Raw genomic sequence first — 17,253 nt, forward strand, 5'->3', positions numbered from 1 at the left:
GTTGAAGCCATCGCTGCCGGCCGCGCCAAATCAGGCGAATGACGCGCGACGCGTTGCGCGGCTGTTAAAGATGCTCTAAACACGCACACGTACAGCCTCCCACTTCATCCAATCATTCACAGTGAGCGAGCCTATCCGGACACATACGGCCACGGAACGGAAGCACATCGCCCGATTGGTACATCCACTGCCCGAGCGATAAGGAAGATGACGCAAACTGTTCGCCGAACTGCACTGCACTCTTCCTCTCCTCGCATGTTGCTTCGGAGCTCTGCGCCGAATCGGTGCGAGCCGACCTCTGAGGTGACAGCAATGGAGGGGCCAAGAACGAGACGACCCACTGCAGCCATGCAAAAGGGAATAGGAATAGCCTCCGCGAACAACCACCGGCGCATCAGTTCAGTGTGTCCGCCGATAGGTCAGCTTCCCACCGGTCCGGGTAATGGCGGTGAGGCGGGCACGCAAGGGGGAAAGGGAGCAATGTGCCAAACGAAATCCCGTAAAGCTGTGGTGCTTGTGGGAGGAGGCAGAATCTCGGGATGGACAAGTTGAACAAACGAACCGCGGCGGAGTGGACGAAAGTGGCCGGCGCTTGACGCCGACCTGTCCTTGGGCGCACGATAGGGAACTAAGTGGCGCGGCGGCGCATGGAGCCAAGAAATGCCGTGGAAGAAGAATATGGCGCTGGGGTGGGGCGACAGCGCTAGTCCATGACATGGACAGGAGGTGGCGCTAGACCCGGCGGAATCTGCTGAAAGGCATCGCTGCGATCGACGTTGTAGGTGTCGATTCGACGCACAAGTGATTAATTAGGGATCTGGTTTATTGTGGCTATAAGAGCATCTCTAACCGATGACTTGTAAACGGTTAGAGGAGCATAAATTTATTTTCGGAAACATTAACGCCCACACGTGTAGCAGTTTTGTAATTCGTCCACACGCGTGGATCATCGTCCAGTACAGTTTACACGAATCTTGACACATTGAGGCAGAATTTGCATGCCACGTAGGATGAGCTTGGTGGGTGGGCGTTGAAGAGTTTGCCCACACACCCGCACCACGTTGTTTGCCAGCTGTGCTGTGTGGACGAACTAGTTTCTGCCCACACAACCAACACCTAGTCCATGCGCGTGTGGGCGAACTGTTTTTCGCCCACACGACACTCCTACGTTGGGGATGGCAACTTCATTTACGCGATTGTGCCAACTAGGTAAACAAACATGACAACTGTAATTCTTTGCTACACGGTAACTGCAGTTGCGCGTACGTGGCAACCAGCTAAACACACATGGCATATGTGATTAACCATACATGGCAACTATGGTTGGACCACACATGGCAACTAGGTAAATGATGGGGAACGTAGCAGAAATTCAAAATTTTCCTACGTGTCACCAAGATCTATCTATGGAGAAACCAGCAACAAGGGGAAGGAGAGTGCATCTACATACCCTTGTAGATCGCTAAGCGGAAGCGTTCAAGAGAATGGGGTTGATGGAGTCGTACTCGTCGTGATCCAAATCACCGATGATCCTAGCGCCAAACGGACGGCACCTCCGCGTTCAACACACGTACGGAGCAGCGGCGTCTCCTCCTTCTTGATCCAGCAAGGGGGAAGGAGAGGTTGAGGAAGATGGCTCCAACAGCAGCACGACGGCGTGGTGGTGGTGAAGCTGCAGTACTCCGGCAGGGCTTCGCTAAGCGCTATGGAGGAGGAGGAGGTGTTGGAGAGGGAGAGGGAGGCACCAAAGGCAAGGGTGAGAGGTCCTCCCTTCCCCCCACTATATATAGGGGGCCTAGGGGGGGCGCCGGCCCTAGGAGACCCAATCTCCTAGGGGGGACGACAGCCAAGGGAGGAATCCCTCCTCCCCAAGGCACCTAGGAGGTGCCTTCCCCTTCTAGGACTCTTCCTTTAGGGTTTCCCCCACCCTAGGCGCATGGGCCCTAGGGGGAAGTGGCGCCCCAGCCCACTTTGGGCTGGATCCCTTCCCACTTCAGCCCATGTGGCCCTCCGGGATAGGTGGCCCCACCCGGTGGACCCACGGGACCCTTCCGGTGGTACCGGTACAATACCGGTGACCCCGAAACTTGTCCCGATGGCCGAAATAGCACTTTCTATATATGATTCTTTACCTCCTGACCATTCCGGAACTCCTCGTGATGTCCGGGATCTCATCCGGGACTCCGAACAACATTCGGGTTACTGCATATACATATCCCTACAACCCTAGCGTCACCGAACCTTAAGTGTATAGACCCTACGGGTTCCGGAACCATGTAAACATGACCGAGACGTTCTTCGGTCAATAACCAACAGCGGGATCTGGATACCCATGTTGTCTGCCACATGTTCCACGATGATCTCATCAGATGAACCACGATGTCAAGGACTTAATCAATCCCGTATGCAATTCCCTTTGTCTATCGGTACGATACTTGCCCGAGATTCGATCATTGGTATCCCGATACCTTGTTCAATCTCGTTACCGGCAAGTCTCTTTACTCATTCCGTAACACATCATCCCGTGATCAACTCCTTGATCACATTGTGCATATTATGATGATGCCCTACCGAGTGGGCCCAGAGATACCTCTCCGTTTACACGGAGTGACAAATCCCAGTCTCGATTCGTGCCAACCCAACAGACACTTTCGGAGATACCTGTAGTGTACCTTTATAGCCACCCAGTTAAGTTGTGACATTTGGCACACCCAAAGCACTCCTACGGTATCCGGGAGTTGCACAATCTCATGGTCTAAGAAAATGATACTTGACATTAGAAAAGCTTTAGCATACGAACTACATGATCTTGTGCTAGGCTTAGGATTGGGTCTTTGTCCATCACATAATTCTCCTAATGATGTGATCCCGTTATCAATGACATCCAATGTCCATGGTCAGGAAACCGTAACCATCTATTGATCAACGAGCTAGTCAACTAGAGGCTTACTAGGAACATGGTGTTGTCTATGTATCCACGCATGTATCTGAGTTTCATATCAATACAATTCTAGCATGGATAATAAACGATTATCATGAACAAGGAAATATAATAATAACTAATTTATTATTGCCTCTAGGGCATATTTTCAACAGTCTCCCACTTGCACTAGAGTCAATAATCCAGTTCACATCGATATGTGATTAACACTCAAGGTCACATCCCCATGTGACTAACACCCAAAGAGTCTACTAGAGTCAATAATCTAGTTCACATTACCATGTGATTAATACTCGATGAGTTCTGGGTTTGATCATGTTATGCTTGTGAGAGATGTTATAGTCAAGGGATCTGAACCTTTTAGATCCGTGTGTGCTTTACAAATCTCTATGTCATCTCCTAGATGCAGCTACCACGTTCTATTTTGAGCTATTCCAAATAACTGTTCTACTATACGAATCCAGTTTACTACTTAGAATAATCTAGATTAGTGTCAAAGTTTGCATCGGCATAACCCTTTACGACGAACTCTTTTACCACCTCCATAATCGAGAAAATTCCTTAGTCCACTAGTTACTAAGGATAACTTTGACCGTTGTCCTGTGATCCATTCTTGGATCACTCTTGTACCCCTTGACTGACTCATGGCAAGGCACACTTCAGGTGCGGCACACAGCATAGCATACTGTAGAGAGCCTATGAGAAAAGCATAGGGGACGACCTTCGTCCTTCCTCTTTTTTCTGCCGTGGTCGAGCTTTAAGTCTTAACTTCATACCTTACAACTCAGGCAAGAACTCCTTCTTCGACTGATCCATCTTGAACACCTTCAAGATCATGTCAAGGTATGTGCTCATTTGAAAGTACCATTAAGCGTTTTGATCTATCCTTATAGATCTTGATGCTCAATGTTCAAGTAGCTTAATCCAGGCTTTCCATTGAAAAACACTTTCCAAATAACCCTATATGCTTTCCAGAAATTCTACGTCATTTCTGATCAACAATATGTCAACAACATATATTCATCAGAAATTCTATAGTGCTCCCACTCACTTCTTTGAAAATACAAGTTTCTCATAAACTTTGTATACACCCAAAATCTTTGATCATCTCATCAAAGCATACATTCCAACTCTGAGATGCTTACTCCAGTCCCTAGAAGGATTGCTGGAGCTTTGCATACTTATTAGCATCTTTCAGGATTGACAAAACCTTTTGGTTGTATCACATACAACCTTTCCTCAAGAAAATCGTCGAGGAAACAATGTTTTGACATCCTATCTGCAAGATTTCATAAATAATGCAATAATCGCTAATATAATTCCAACAGACTCTTAGCATCGCTACGAGTGAGAAAGTCTCATCGTAGTCAACTCCTTGAACTTGTCGGAAAACATCTTAACGACAAGTCGAGCTTTCTTAATGGTGATACCTACCATCATTGTCCGTCTTCCTTTTAAAATCCATCTGCACTCAACAGCCTTACGACCATCGAGTTGTTCTGCCAAAGTCTACACTTTGTTTCCATACATGGATCTTCTCTCGGATTTTATGGCCTCGAGCCATTTATCGGAATCCGGGCCCACCATCGCTTCTCCATAGCTCATAGGTTCATTGTTGTCTAGCAACATGACTTCCAAGACAGGATCACGTACCACTCTGAAGTAGTACGCATCATTGTCATCCCACGAGGTTTGGTAGTGACTTGATCTGAAGTTTCATGATCACTATCATAAGCTTCCACTTCAATTGGTGTAGGTGCCACAGGAACAACTCCCTGTGCCCTGTCACACACTAGTTGAAGAGACGGTTCAACAACCTCATCAAGTCTCCACCATCCTCCCACTCAATTCTTTCGAGAGAAACTTTTCCTCGAGAAAGGACCCGATTCTAGAAACAATCCCTTATTGCTTTCGGATCTGAGACGGGAGGTATACCCAACTGTTTTGGGTGTCCTATGAAGATGCATTTATCCGCTTTGGGTTCGAGCTTATCAGCCTGAAACCTTTTCACATAAGCGTCGCAGCCCCAAACCTTTTAAGAAATGACAGCTTAGGTTTCTCTAAACCATAGTTCATACAGTGTCATCTCATCGGAATTACGTGGTGCCCTATTTAAAGTGAATGTGGTTGTCTCTAATGCCTAACCCATAAACTATTGTGGTAATTCGATAAGAGACATCATGGTATGCATCATATCCAATAGGGTGCAGTTATGATGTTCGGACACACCATCACGCTACGGTGTTCCAGGCTTTATTAGTTGTGAAACAATTTCCACAATGTCTTGATTATGTGCCAAACTCGTAATTCAGATATTCATCTCTATGATCATATCATAGATCTTTTATCCTCTTGTCATGATGATCTTTCAACTTCACCCTGAAATTACTTGAACCTTTCAATAATTCAGACTCGTGATTCATCAAGTAAATATACTCAATATCTACTCAAATCATCTGTGAAGTAAGAACATAACGATATCCACTACACGCCTCAGCACTCATTGGACTGCGCACATCAAAATGTATTACTTCCAACAAGTTGCTTTCTAGTTCCATTTTACTGAAACCGGAGCTTTCAGTCATCTTGCCCATGTGGTATGATTTGCATGTCTCAAGTGATTCAAAATCAAGTGAGTCCAAACGGTCCATTTGCATGGAGTTTCTTCATGCATATACACCAATAGACATGGTTCGCATGCCTCAAACTTTTCAAAAACGAGTGAGTCCAAAGATCCATCAACATGGAGCTTCTTCATGCGTTTTATACCGATATGACTTAAGTGGCAGTGCCACAAGTAGGTGGTACTATCATTACTATCTTTTGGCATGAACATGTGTATCACTATGATCGAGATTCAATAAACCATTCATTTTAGGTGTAAGACCATTGAAGGTATTATTCAAATAAACAGAGTAACCATTATTCTCCTTAAATGAATAACCGTATTGCAATAGACATAATCCAATCATGTCTATGCTCAACGCAAACACCAAATAACAATTATTTAGGTTTTAATACCAATCTCGATGGTAGAGGGAGCGTACGATATTTGATCAACCTTGGAAATACTTCCAACACATATCGTCATCTCACCTTTTAGCTAGTCTCCGTTTATTCCGTAGCCTTTTGTTTCGAGTTACTAACACTTAGCAACCGAACCGGTATCTAATACCCTGGTGCTACTAGGAGTACTAGTAAAGTACACATTAACACAATGTATATCCAATATACTTCTATCGACCTTGCCAGCCTTCTCATCTACCAAGTATCTAGGGTAATTCTGCTCCAGTGGCTGTTCCCCTTATTACAGAAGCACTTAGTCTCGGGTTTGGGTTCAACCTTGGGTTTCTTCACTAGAGCAGCAGCTGAATTGCCGTTTCATGAAGTATCCCTTCGTACCCTTGCCCTTCTTGAAACTAGTGGTTTCACCAACCATCAACAATTGATGCTCCTTCTTGATTTCTACTTTTGTGGTGTCAAACATCGCGAATATCTCAAGGATCATCATATATGTCCCTGATATATTATAGTTCATCACGAAGCTCTAGCAGCTTGGTGGTAATGACTTTGGAGAAACATCACTTTCTCATCTGGAAGATAAACTCCCACTCGATTCAAATGATTGTTGTACTCAGACAATCTGAGCACAAGCTCAACAATTGAGCTTTTCTCCCTTAGTTTGTAGGCTAAGAAAATCGTCGGAGGTCTTATACCTCTTGACGTGGGCACGAGCCTGAAATCCCAATTTCAGCCCTCGAAACATCTCATATGTTTCGTGACGTTTCAAAACATCTTCGGTGCCTCAACTCTAAACCGTTTAACTGAACTATCACGTAGTTATCAAAATGTGTATGTCAAATGTTCGCAACATCCACAGACAACGTTCGAGGTTCAGCACACTGAGCGGTGCATCAAGGACATAAGCCTTCTATGAAGCAATGAGGACAATCCTCAGTTTACGGACCTAGTCCGCATAATTGCTACTATCAACTTTCAACTAAATTTCTCTAGGAACATAACTAAACAGTAGAACTGAAGCGCGAGCCACGACATGATTTGCGAAGACCTTTTGACTATGTTCAGGATAATTAAGTTCATCTTGTGAACTCCCACTCAGATAGACATCCCTCTAGTCATCTAAGTGATTACATGATCCGAGTCAACTAGGCCGTGTCCGATCATCACGTGAGACGGACTAGTCATCATCGGTGAACATCTTCATGTTGATCGTATCTACCATACGACTCATGCTCGACCTTTCGGTCTCTTGTGTTCCGAGGCCATGTCTGTACATGCTAGGCTCGTCAAGTCAACCTAAGTGTTTCGCGTGTGTAAATCTGTCTTACACCCGTTGTATGTGAACGTTAGAATCTATCACACCCGATCATCACGTGGTGCTTCGAAACAACGAACTGTCGCAACGGTGCACAGTTAGGGGGAACACTTTCTTGAAATTTTAATGAGGGATCATCTTATTTACTACCGTCGTTCTAAGTAAACAAGATGCATAAACATGATAAACATCACATGCAATCAAATAGTGACATGATATGGCCAATATCATATTGCTCCTTTTGATCTTCATCTTCGGGGCTCCATGATCATCATCGTCACCGGCATGACACCATGATCTCCATCATCATGATCTCCATCATCGTGTCTCCATGAAGTTGCCTCGCCAACTATTACTTCTACTACTACAGCTAACGGTTAGCAATAAAGTAAAGTAATTACATGACGTTTATGTTGACACGCAGGTCATAAATAAATTAAGACAACTCCTATGGCTCCTGCCGGTTGTCATACTCATCGACATGCAAGTCGTGATTCCTATTACAAGAACATGATCAATCTCATACATCACATATATCATTCATCACATCCTTTTGGACATATCACATCACATAGCATACCCTGCAAAAACAAGTTAGACGTCCTCTAATTGTTATTTGCATGTTTTACGTGGCTCTATGGGTTTCTAGCAAGAACGTTTCTTACCTACGCAAAGACCACAACGTGATATGCCAATTGCTATTTACCCTTCATAAGGACCCTTTTCATCGAATCCGATCCAACTAAAGTGGGAGAGACAGACACCCGCCAGCCACCTTATGCAACTAGTGCATGTCAGTCGGTGGAACCGGTCTCACGTAAGCGTACGTGTAAGGTTGGTCCGGGCCGCTTCATCCCACAATGCCGCCGAATCAAGATTGGACTAGTAACGGTAAGCATATTGAACAAAATCAACGCCCACAACTACTTTGTGTTCTACTCGTGCATAGTAACTACACAAAGACCTAGCTCATGATGCCACTGATGGGGAACGTAGCAGAAATTCAAAATTTTCCTACGTGTCACCAAGATCTATCTATGGAGAAACCAGCAACGAGGGCAAGGAGAGTGCATCTACATACCCTTGTAGATCGCTAAGCGGAAGCGTTCAAGAGAACGGGGTTGATGGAGTCGTACTCGTCGTGATCCAAATCACCGATGATCCTAGCGCCGAACGGACGGCACCTGCGCGTTCAACACACGTACGGAGCAGCAACGTCTCCTCCTTCTTGATCCAGCAAGGGGGAAGGAGAGGTTGAGGAAGATGGCTCCAACAGCAGCACGACGGCGTGGTGGTGGTGAAGCTGCAGTACTCCGGCAGGGCTTCGCTAAGCGCTATGGAGGAGGAGGAGGTGTTGGAGAGGGAGAGGGAGGCACCAAAGGCAAGGGTGAGAGGTCCTTCCTTCCCCCCACTATATATAGGGGGCCTAGGGGGGGCGCCGGCCCTAGGAGATCCAATCTCCTAGGGGGGCGGCGGCCAAGGGAGGAATCCCTCCTCCCCAAGGCACCTAGGAGGTGCCTTCCCCTTCTAGGACTCTTCCTTTAGGGTTTCCCCCACCCTAGGCGCATGGGCCCTAGGGGGAAGTGGTGCCCCAGCCCACTTTGGGATGGATCCCTTCCCACTTCAGCCCATGGGGCCCTCCGGGATAGGTGGCCCCACCCGGTGGACCCCCGGGACCCTTCCGGTGGTCCCGGTACAATACCGGTGACCCCGAAACTTGTCCCGATGGCCGAAATAGCACTTCCTATATATAATTCTTTACCTCCGGACCATTCCGGAACTCCTCGTGACGTCCGGAATCTCATCCGGGACTCCGAACAACATTCGGGTTACTGCATATACATATCCCTACAACCCTAGCGTCACCGAACCTTAAGTGTGTAGACCCTACGGGTTCGGGAACCATGTAGACATGACCGAGACGTTCTCCGGTCAATAACCAACAGCGGGATCTGGATACCCATGTTGGCTGCCACATGTTCCACGATGATCTCATCAGATGAACCACGATGTCAAGGACTTAATCAATCCCGTATGCAATTCCCTTTGTCTATCGGTATGATACTTGCCCGAGATTCGATCGTTGGTATCCCGATACCTTGTTCAATCTCGTTACCGGCAAGTCTCTTTACTCGTTCCGTAACACATCATCCCGTGATCAACTCCTTGAGCACATTGTGCACATTATGATGATGCCCTACCGAGTGGGCCCAGAGATACCTCTCCGTTTACACGGAGTGACAAATCCCAGTCTCGTTTCGTGCCAACCCAACAGACACTTTCGGAGATACCTGTAGTGTACCTTTATAGCCACCCAGTTACGTTGTGACGTTTGGCACACCCAAAGCACTCCTACGGTATCCGGGAGTTGCACAATCTCATGGTCTAAGGAAATGATACTTGACATTAGAAAAGCTTTAGCATACGAACTACATGATCTTGTGCTAGGCTTAGGATTGGGTCTTTGTCCATCACATCATTCTCCTAATGATGTGATCCCGTTATCAATGACATCCAATGTCTATGGTCAGGAAACCGTAACCATCTATTGATCAACGAGCTAGTCAACTAGAGGCTTACTAGGGACATGGTGTTGTCTATGTATCCACACATGTATCTGAGTTTCCTATCAATACAATTCTAGCATGGATAATAAACGATTATCATGAACAAGGAAATATAATAATAACTAATTTATTATTGCCTCTAGGGCATATTTCCAACAGTAAATACACATGGCAACTACTGTTTGACCATATGTGATAAGTAGTTAATCACACACGGTAACTACGCTTTGATTACACACGACAACTACCATAAATTAGACATGGCAACTATATAGTTATCCAAAACAGATAGAGTTTCCATGCTTTTACAACTACACTTGTCATCTCGGATAACTACATCTGCCAACCAGGATGGCAACTAAATCGTCATCTTGCGGGTACCTAACGTAATTGCGCCAGGACGTGTGGGCATTTTTGCTTCGTGCCACACGCGCGGGGTGAGATGAATAGTATTTGTTGGGCGTGTGGTACGAAATAGCCACGCCCACACGTGTGGGCAATTCTAATGTCCGTCCCCACACAGCCCGTGTGGGCTCCCTCCTGCTGACACCACACATGATGTGTGTGCGCATGTCGAATATACCACACGTGCGGCAGTTATCGTCATCCTTTATTTTTCTTCTCTAACTGGTTTCTAACCAATTGCTTATAACGGTTAGAGCATGTACAACAGCATTGGAAAAATTCGGGCCCTCAAATGCCTCACGTCCACGGGCACTAACCGGTCACATCACATTTAATGCAATCCACATCCAGACACCTCAATTATCATATCTTAAATTCATATAAACTTATGCAGCTACGTCGATACACACACATCGTCCGGTTACTCCATCATTATTAACTAAACATCCATCAGACTACCAAAATCTGGCATGTTGGCTATGATGAAGATCATCTACAGCTTCCCTTGCCCTTCCCAGCGCCCTTATCATCCTTCTCGCGAAGGTACCGGTCGAAGACGCGGTAGGGATCGAGCTGGATCTGCTCGTCGACGTTGATGTCCTCCTTCTCCTCCTTCGATGGTAGTCCGGCCATGGCAAGGACTGCCCGATTCTGCTCTCGAGCGAGGGCCCGTGTGTTCCTCCGATGCCATTTCTTCACAACGCAGGCGCGAATGGCTTCCTCCTCTACGGTCGCCCACGCCGCCGCATCAGCCACCTCCGCACTGCCATTTCCGCCGCAATACGGGCCTCGGTGAACCTTATCCTCTCCTTCTCACGGCGGGCCACCGGTTTCCGATGGGACTCATAGTCTGCCCCGACCGGTGATGGGGAAGGAGAGATTTTCCGGCTGTCGGGACCTCCAGCCCTAGAGGACCCGGGCGCCCTTTGAGCCGACGCTATGGAGTCATGCCGGACAGATCCATTTGTCGGTCGGGCGTTGCCCTCCTGGGAGCGGCGGAGTGCAATGCGGACCACCATTGCCTCCTCCAACCCGCACGGGATGACATCCCAGTCGACGGATCCGGACTGGTCAAAGTCAGATCCGTTGCCCGCCATGATGGAGACGGCCGAAAATCACCGGAAATGAGCTCGGGTGGCGGAGGGAGTGGAGGGAGAGGAGTGTGAAGTGGCTAGGGTTTGGTCCGGTGAGCGGATGGGAACGGATATATGTGTGGTCGAGTGGGCTAGAGTGAGCCGGGTCCAACGTAGCGGGTGTTCCCGGACTCCCCCATATTCGCCCCATATTTGGGCTGGATATGAGGGGTGCCGGTCTGCCCGAGCGTTTAAGACCCGTTTAAGGTGCCCATCTGGATCAGATTTCGTGACCGGTTAGTGACCGGGCGGGCCGCCCGGACGTTTGATGTGGGTTTGGGGTGCCCGGCTATAGATGCTCTTAGAGGAGAATAATTTCTCTTCCGTGGTCTCCCGCGGAGTAAATAGACTCGTTCGCCCACCTGTGGAGTAAAAGCCTTTTGCCTCGATTCTTGTTACCGCTTTACCCTGCTTGGCTGCACCCACTCCGGCACCATCCTCCTAGCCTTCACCGACTACCGTCGACAGCTCGCAGCCCCATCAATCTCCTGCTAACAAATTTCGGCAATCTTTTTTTTCTTTATTTTTTCATCCACATCCCGCATCCTAGTCGATCTCCCACCAACAAATTTCGGCAGTCATTTTTTCTTTATTTTTTGTCCTTTTCACCGTGTTTGGCAACAGAGCCACTCCTTCTCCTCGTCCGTAGCTCGGCGGTGCCCCTCTCGTAGTCGGAGCTGGCGAAGCCACGATGCAGGAGATTGTGCATGATCTTGTCCTTGGCCTTTGCGTCGGCAGCGGAGCGCATGGGGTTCTCCAGCACGGTCAGGTCGTCCTCGAGCTCCACCCGGAGCTCCGACGACATGTCTTCGTCTCTCCGGCCACTGGAGGAAGCACGACATGAGTGTAATAGGACTAGATGCTTTTGGTGCTGTCAGGTTTTCAACCCATAGTACTCGTTTCGATGGTGAGTAAGTGCGGTGGGTTTCCTGACAGTGTGTTGGACTCGCTACCTCTCTTTCCTCTCCTCCTGAATGTTTCTGGAACAGTTGTATTCTTGTAATGGAAAGGAGGTAAGCCCGGTTAAAAAAAAGGTACATCGGGATGATGGGCAACTCCCACCACTCGGGTGGCTCGGCGTTCACCCGGGAAGCACGTCCGGCAGCGAGAAACAACACGATGAGGCAGCCGAACTGTGATGTGTGCGATGCGTTCGGCAGTGGACGAGGACCCGCGACTTCCGCTGTGGTTTCCTCGCCGCATAACAAGTGTTCGATGAAATATTTGAGTCAAATATGAGAGCGGATTATCTATCGTGCATCACCCCGCCATGTGATGTACTCGTGTAAGTGGTGCCTGACCAAGTTAGATGAATAGTCTACCTACTCCTACCTATCAGCCTATCTCGTTTCTCCTACTCAATTCTATTTTAAGTTGAGGATATTTGAAACCCACATACAATATGAACCTCAAGTTTGAATTATGATTTGTTTGCATCTTTGGGATCCGCATGACGAGACCTTTTAAACAAGATCAGACAAGAATTTTTTTAGTGAAATTTTAAACGAGACCTTGTTTAATAAAGTTTTACCGTGTTTCAAACTTTGATTTCTAAAACTTGTTAAAATATATTCAAGAATGATCTTGTTTGAAAGACCTTGTCATGAGAAGCACAAATATGCGGATGCATCTTCTATTGGAATTTTTGTCTATAAGATAAAATGATTTCTAATTTTGAAACACGTGAAAAAAGATGTGAGCGTGGAGCATGACATGATACGAATACGATGGACAAAGCATAGCTTTTGTGCATTCTCTGGTGAACGTGTTGGGATGGAGCATAGTAATAAATGATTGATGTGACAAGACACAATAGTAATAGAATATGGAGGAATAAAATTCAATTGAATGAGCAACCTCCGTGAAATACAGCAAGCTAGAATATGCATGTGTCCAAATCTCTAACAAATGGATGGCTTAGCTACCCACGGGATATACCGTGCATGGTAGAACATCATTTCTCGAGTCAAATATCTCTTTTTACTCTGTTAAGTTCAGGGAATCGGTTAAAAAGACACTTTTTTTAGAGGAGCAGATGTGCTCTTCTAAAACATAGTCGGCGGTTTACCCTCTAAACTAAACGGGATTAGTTCGAGATTCTCTAAGAAACGAAGGTAAGACACCATATTCTCTGTAGTCTGTAGGCGACAACAAGCAATTGTTCTCGTCGCTCTGAAAATTCGACATCTCTGCTGATGTACAATATACACGACCCCCTAGAGTCTAGACTCATATGAACAAGTCGCCGGATTTACCCGGCGTCACTCTATGTAACGTAATTGCCACCCCAAAATGCTCTGGTTATTTGCTTCTTCTATATGCAGACGGCCTATGTAATCTGACGTTGTGTGGATCCTCTCTCTAGCTTCCGGGCGTGAACTTCATGCACATCGGCGGCTTGATCTTGGCCAGCGCGAGCAGCGACGACGGGAATATCCATATCCCGTCGCCGCAGATGAGGCCCGAGGCGACGGCCGGGACGAGCAGCGCGGCCTTCTTCCCGTCGAGCCAGTGCCAGAGGAACACCACGAGGCTCCCCACGCACATGTCGATGGCGAAGCTGGCGCCGACGAGGAACGGCACGGCCATGGCCATGGGCAGCGGCACGAACCTCCCGAGCCGCCGCGGCAGGAAGTCCCTCGCCAGGTTGGCCAGCACGGCGAAGGCGAAGAAGGCGGCGCAGAGCTGCAGGCAGTGCTGCGGCAGCGCCGAGAAGCCCTCCACGCCGAGGATGGCCATGTTGCGGTAGATGAGCGCGTAGGGCGCCTTCCAGTACCCGTCCGGGTTGCCCACGTCGAAGGCCTCGTAGAAGAGGAAGAAGGTGAGCGGCGCCACGACGCAGCCCATGAGCGTGCCCGCCGCCTGCCCCACCAGCATCGACCGCGGCGACGTCAGCGTCAGGTGCGCCGTCTTGAAGTCGTGCATGAGGTCGGCGGACACGAGCACCAGCTGCTTCACCAGGCCGCAGGTGACCAGCCCGGCCACCACGCCGTTGTCCTTCCCCGCCCACGCCGCGAACACGAAGAGCGCCACCTTGCCGTAGTTGTACCCCATGTTCATGTCGGTGAGCCCGGTGCCGTAGGCGTTGCAGAACCCGAGCGCCGGCGCCAGCAGGTACGCGATCACCACGAAGTACCACTTCACCTCCCGGAACATGAGCGGGATGGCCACCACCGCCATGGCGCTGAGCAGTGCGTACCCGGCGTAGGCCACCCACGCCGGGATGTTGTCCCTGTTGAACACCTCGTTGCGCTGCAGGTCGTCGATGGCCACCGAGTCCTCATCCGCCACTACAATGCCGATGCAATGTCAGCATGCATGGTTCATTTCATCCGTAACAACAGATCAAAGAAACGCGAACAAATCTTGTACTGCCATAACTCACCTCTGTTGAGACGGCCGCGCTGCGATTTCTCATGTATGCTCTTGAGGGTGACGAGGATGACTTTGAGGAAGTTGTAGAAGCCGTCGCCAATGAGCAGCGCAATGCAGAGAAAGGCCTGGACATAAACGGAGGTGACAGTCTAAGCCATTGTGCCTGAACTAGTCCTTGACAAGAACAGCCAAATTCAGTAACACGCACACACTGACACACACCTTGTAGCCGTACAGGCCTGACATGCTGCTCGCAGACGCCTTGGCCGAGTACCACTTCCCCTCCTGCTTGCTCATGAGCGGCCACATTACGCCCCAAGAGAGGACGGCGCCGAAGAGGAGGGAGAGGTTGACGAGGTGCGAGCAGATCATCCCGGCGCCAACATACGTCAGGCTGAAGTCGAAGAAGAATCTGGCCACGGAATCATCGAGGATTTAAAACGGTGAACGCTCTCATGCATTTTCATTTTTTCAACCATTGAAACTTGAAAATTGTTCATTCAGCGAGAAAAAAAGAAGTCATATAGAGGCGTTACGTTTGCTTCCAGGCTTTGAGCCCGAAGGTGGGGAACTGGAGGAAGCCACAGACGTCGCCGCCGGTGTAGAACCACTGGAAGAAGCTCCAGAAGAAGCTGATCCCAAAGTACTTGAGGAACCCACGGACCTGCTGCCTGTCGAGGTAAAGGTTGAAAGAGATTCTGTCTGAATCAGTCCGGGCCATCCGTTTCTAAAGCGTTTTTCACACAGTTGAAACACGATTTGATTCATCGTAGCCGGGAATAAAAAGATGTGCTTTTCACGCAAAAGAAAGGGTCTGACCTTGCATTCTTATCTCCTTGAGGTGTGTGGAACCCGTTTATGAGCACGGCAGTGGCAGTCCCACTTGGGTAGGTCAGCTTGTAGTCGATCACCAGTACCTGAAAGTGTTTGGTTATTAGCGATTTCGACTACAAAATCGATTGCAAATATCTTTCTCATCAAGAAGAAAATAAAATGCAGACTAGGCTCCGTCAGCATTGTGGAAAATGATATGACTTGTTAGGGGTTGGTCGTCGATGTTGAAATTCCGGTTAACAAGTGAGAACGGGAGAAAATAATTTTTTGGGTAGGAGGTGGGGGGACTAATCGCCGTCAGTGACCGCAACCCTGATGCTACGGTCTTGCGAGCAATGCCAAAGTTTCAATTCTTCTGACAGTAACAGCAACGACCCGGGAAAAATCAGGAAGTGCGGCTCGCCATGGACACGGAGAGAGCAGAGAAGGAGAGCACAGGAGCATGGAAATGGAATCGTTTGTACTGAACTGTACCTTTCTGAGAGGGAGCAGGGTGAGGAGGCCGACGAAGCTGATGGCGAGGAGGAAGCCCATCATCCAGCCGATGCCGGGGTCCTTGTAGCTCCCCGGCACGTTGCCCGGCGTGTTCACCCCGGACAGCTCGTACGTCTTCTTGTCCAGTCCCAGCAAGAAGGACCCGAACCCGCCTGCATGCATGCCCAGGATCCAGCGCAGAGCACGAATCAGTAGTTAGCAAGCTAGTAATCAAGATTTGATCTAGAAATGGATTCGGCAATGGCCGGGGTGCTGAATTGGGGGTGATTGATTGATGAGGCCGGGCGCCGGCGCGAGGGAGAGGGATGGAGCGGGGGAGCTTGATTACCGCCGAAGCCGATGGTGTAGCAGGCGACGGCGCAGGTCTGGACGACGGTGTTCTCCTGGCGGGTGAAGGGGCGGCAGGCAATGCCGAGGCGGCGGAGCGCGTGCGTCCAGCCGCGGAGCGCGAGGAAGGCGAGCAGCGCGGCGGAGACGTTGAGCGTGGGGACGAGCCCCGTGGTGAGGCTGAGCTTCATGACGATCACGGTGTAGACCACGCCGATGAGCAGCGCCGCCACCATCCCGCGGGCCGTCACCTGCTCGCGCCACGGCGGCACGCGCTCCGCCGCGCGCGCCGCCGCCGCCGCCGGCTCCGACTCCATGTCCGCCTCGCGCGGCGTCTTCTCGATCTCGCCGGACGCGCCCAGGTCGTGGCGGTCCATGCCGGCGCCCGCGAAGGCCCCCCGGGCGAGCAGCTCGAGCTCCTCGACGGCGGCGGCGGCGGCGCTGCGGGGATGAGAACGCCGTGAGCCCATGGATGCGTGCGCGCAAAAACAAATATACTACCAGGCACAAGACGTCCATGTGCGTGCGCCGGCCAGCGGTGGTAACGTGAAGGGTTGTTGACTAACCAGCGATGAACTGCTGGTATTAAACAAACAATTGCCTTTTTTACGCAAAAGATTATTTAATTAATTAATTAGTACTAATAGAAAACAGAAAGAAACGCTAGGCGCATCCGCTCTGCTCCAGACATGGCAAGAAACGAGTGAGAGGATCAACGCATCAGGAATGGAGACGTAGCGTCCGAACCGGGCGGGAAGATGATGAAGGCCGCGCGACTCACCTGGTTTTCTTGCAATCCGGTCGCCAAAACCCACCACCCGCCACCCGCCCGCTCGCTCG

General features: G+C 49.3%; 1 protein-coding gene across 1 annotated transcript; it reads right to left on the minus strand.

The window, feature by feature from the left end:
- Positions 1-13,487: 13,487 nt before the first annotated feature.
- On the minus strand, positions 13,488-16,898 carry LOC119355928 (probable metal-nicotianamine transporter YSL16). Its single transcript, XM_037622813.1, has 7 exons — positions 16,415-16,898; positions 16,066-16,238; positions 15,577-15,674; positions 15,294-15,428; positions 14,980-15,169; positions 14,768-14,882; positions 13,488-14,672 (listed from the first exon to the last, which is right to left on the minus strand). Exons 1-7 carry the CDS (start codon positions 16,881-16,883, stop codon positions 13,744-13,746), a joined length of 2,109 nt encoding a protein of 702 aa, XP_037478710.1. The 5' UTR covers positions 16,884-16,898; the 3' UTR covers positions 13,488-13,743.
- Between the last annotated feature and the right edge of the window lie 355 nt (positions 16,899-17,253).

This window comes from Triticum dicoccoides, chromosome 2A, assembly GCF_002162155.2.
Source record: "Triticum dicoccoides isolate Atlit2015 ecotype Zavitan chromosome 2A, WEW_v2.0, whole genome shotgun sequence".
Taxonomy (NCBI): domain Eukaryota; kingdom Viridiplantae; phylum Streptophyta; class Magnoliopsida; order Poales; family Poaceae; genus Triticum; species Triticum dicoccoides.

Bases quoted from the DNA above. Each gene is read 5' to 3' on its own strand.
- LOC119355928 (XM_037622813.1), bottom strand. From the start codon at position 16,883: ATGGGCTCACGGCGTTCTCATCCCCGCAGCGCCGCCGCCGCCGCCGTC. The intron at 15,675-16,065 runs GTACAGTTCAGT...AAACACTTTCAG, and splicing joins CCCTGCTCCCTCTCAGAAAG to GTACTGGTGATCGACTACAA. The intron at 15,170-15,293 runs GTAACGCCTCTA...TTCCGTGGCCAG, and splicing joins CTCAAAGCCTGGAAGCAAAC to ATTCTTCTTCGACTTCAGCC.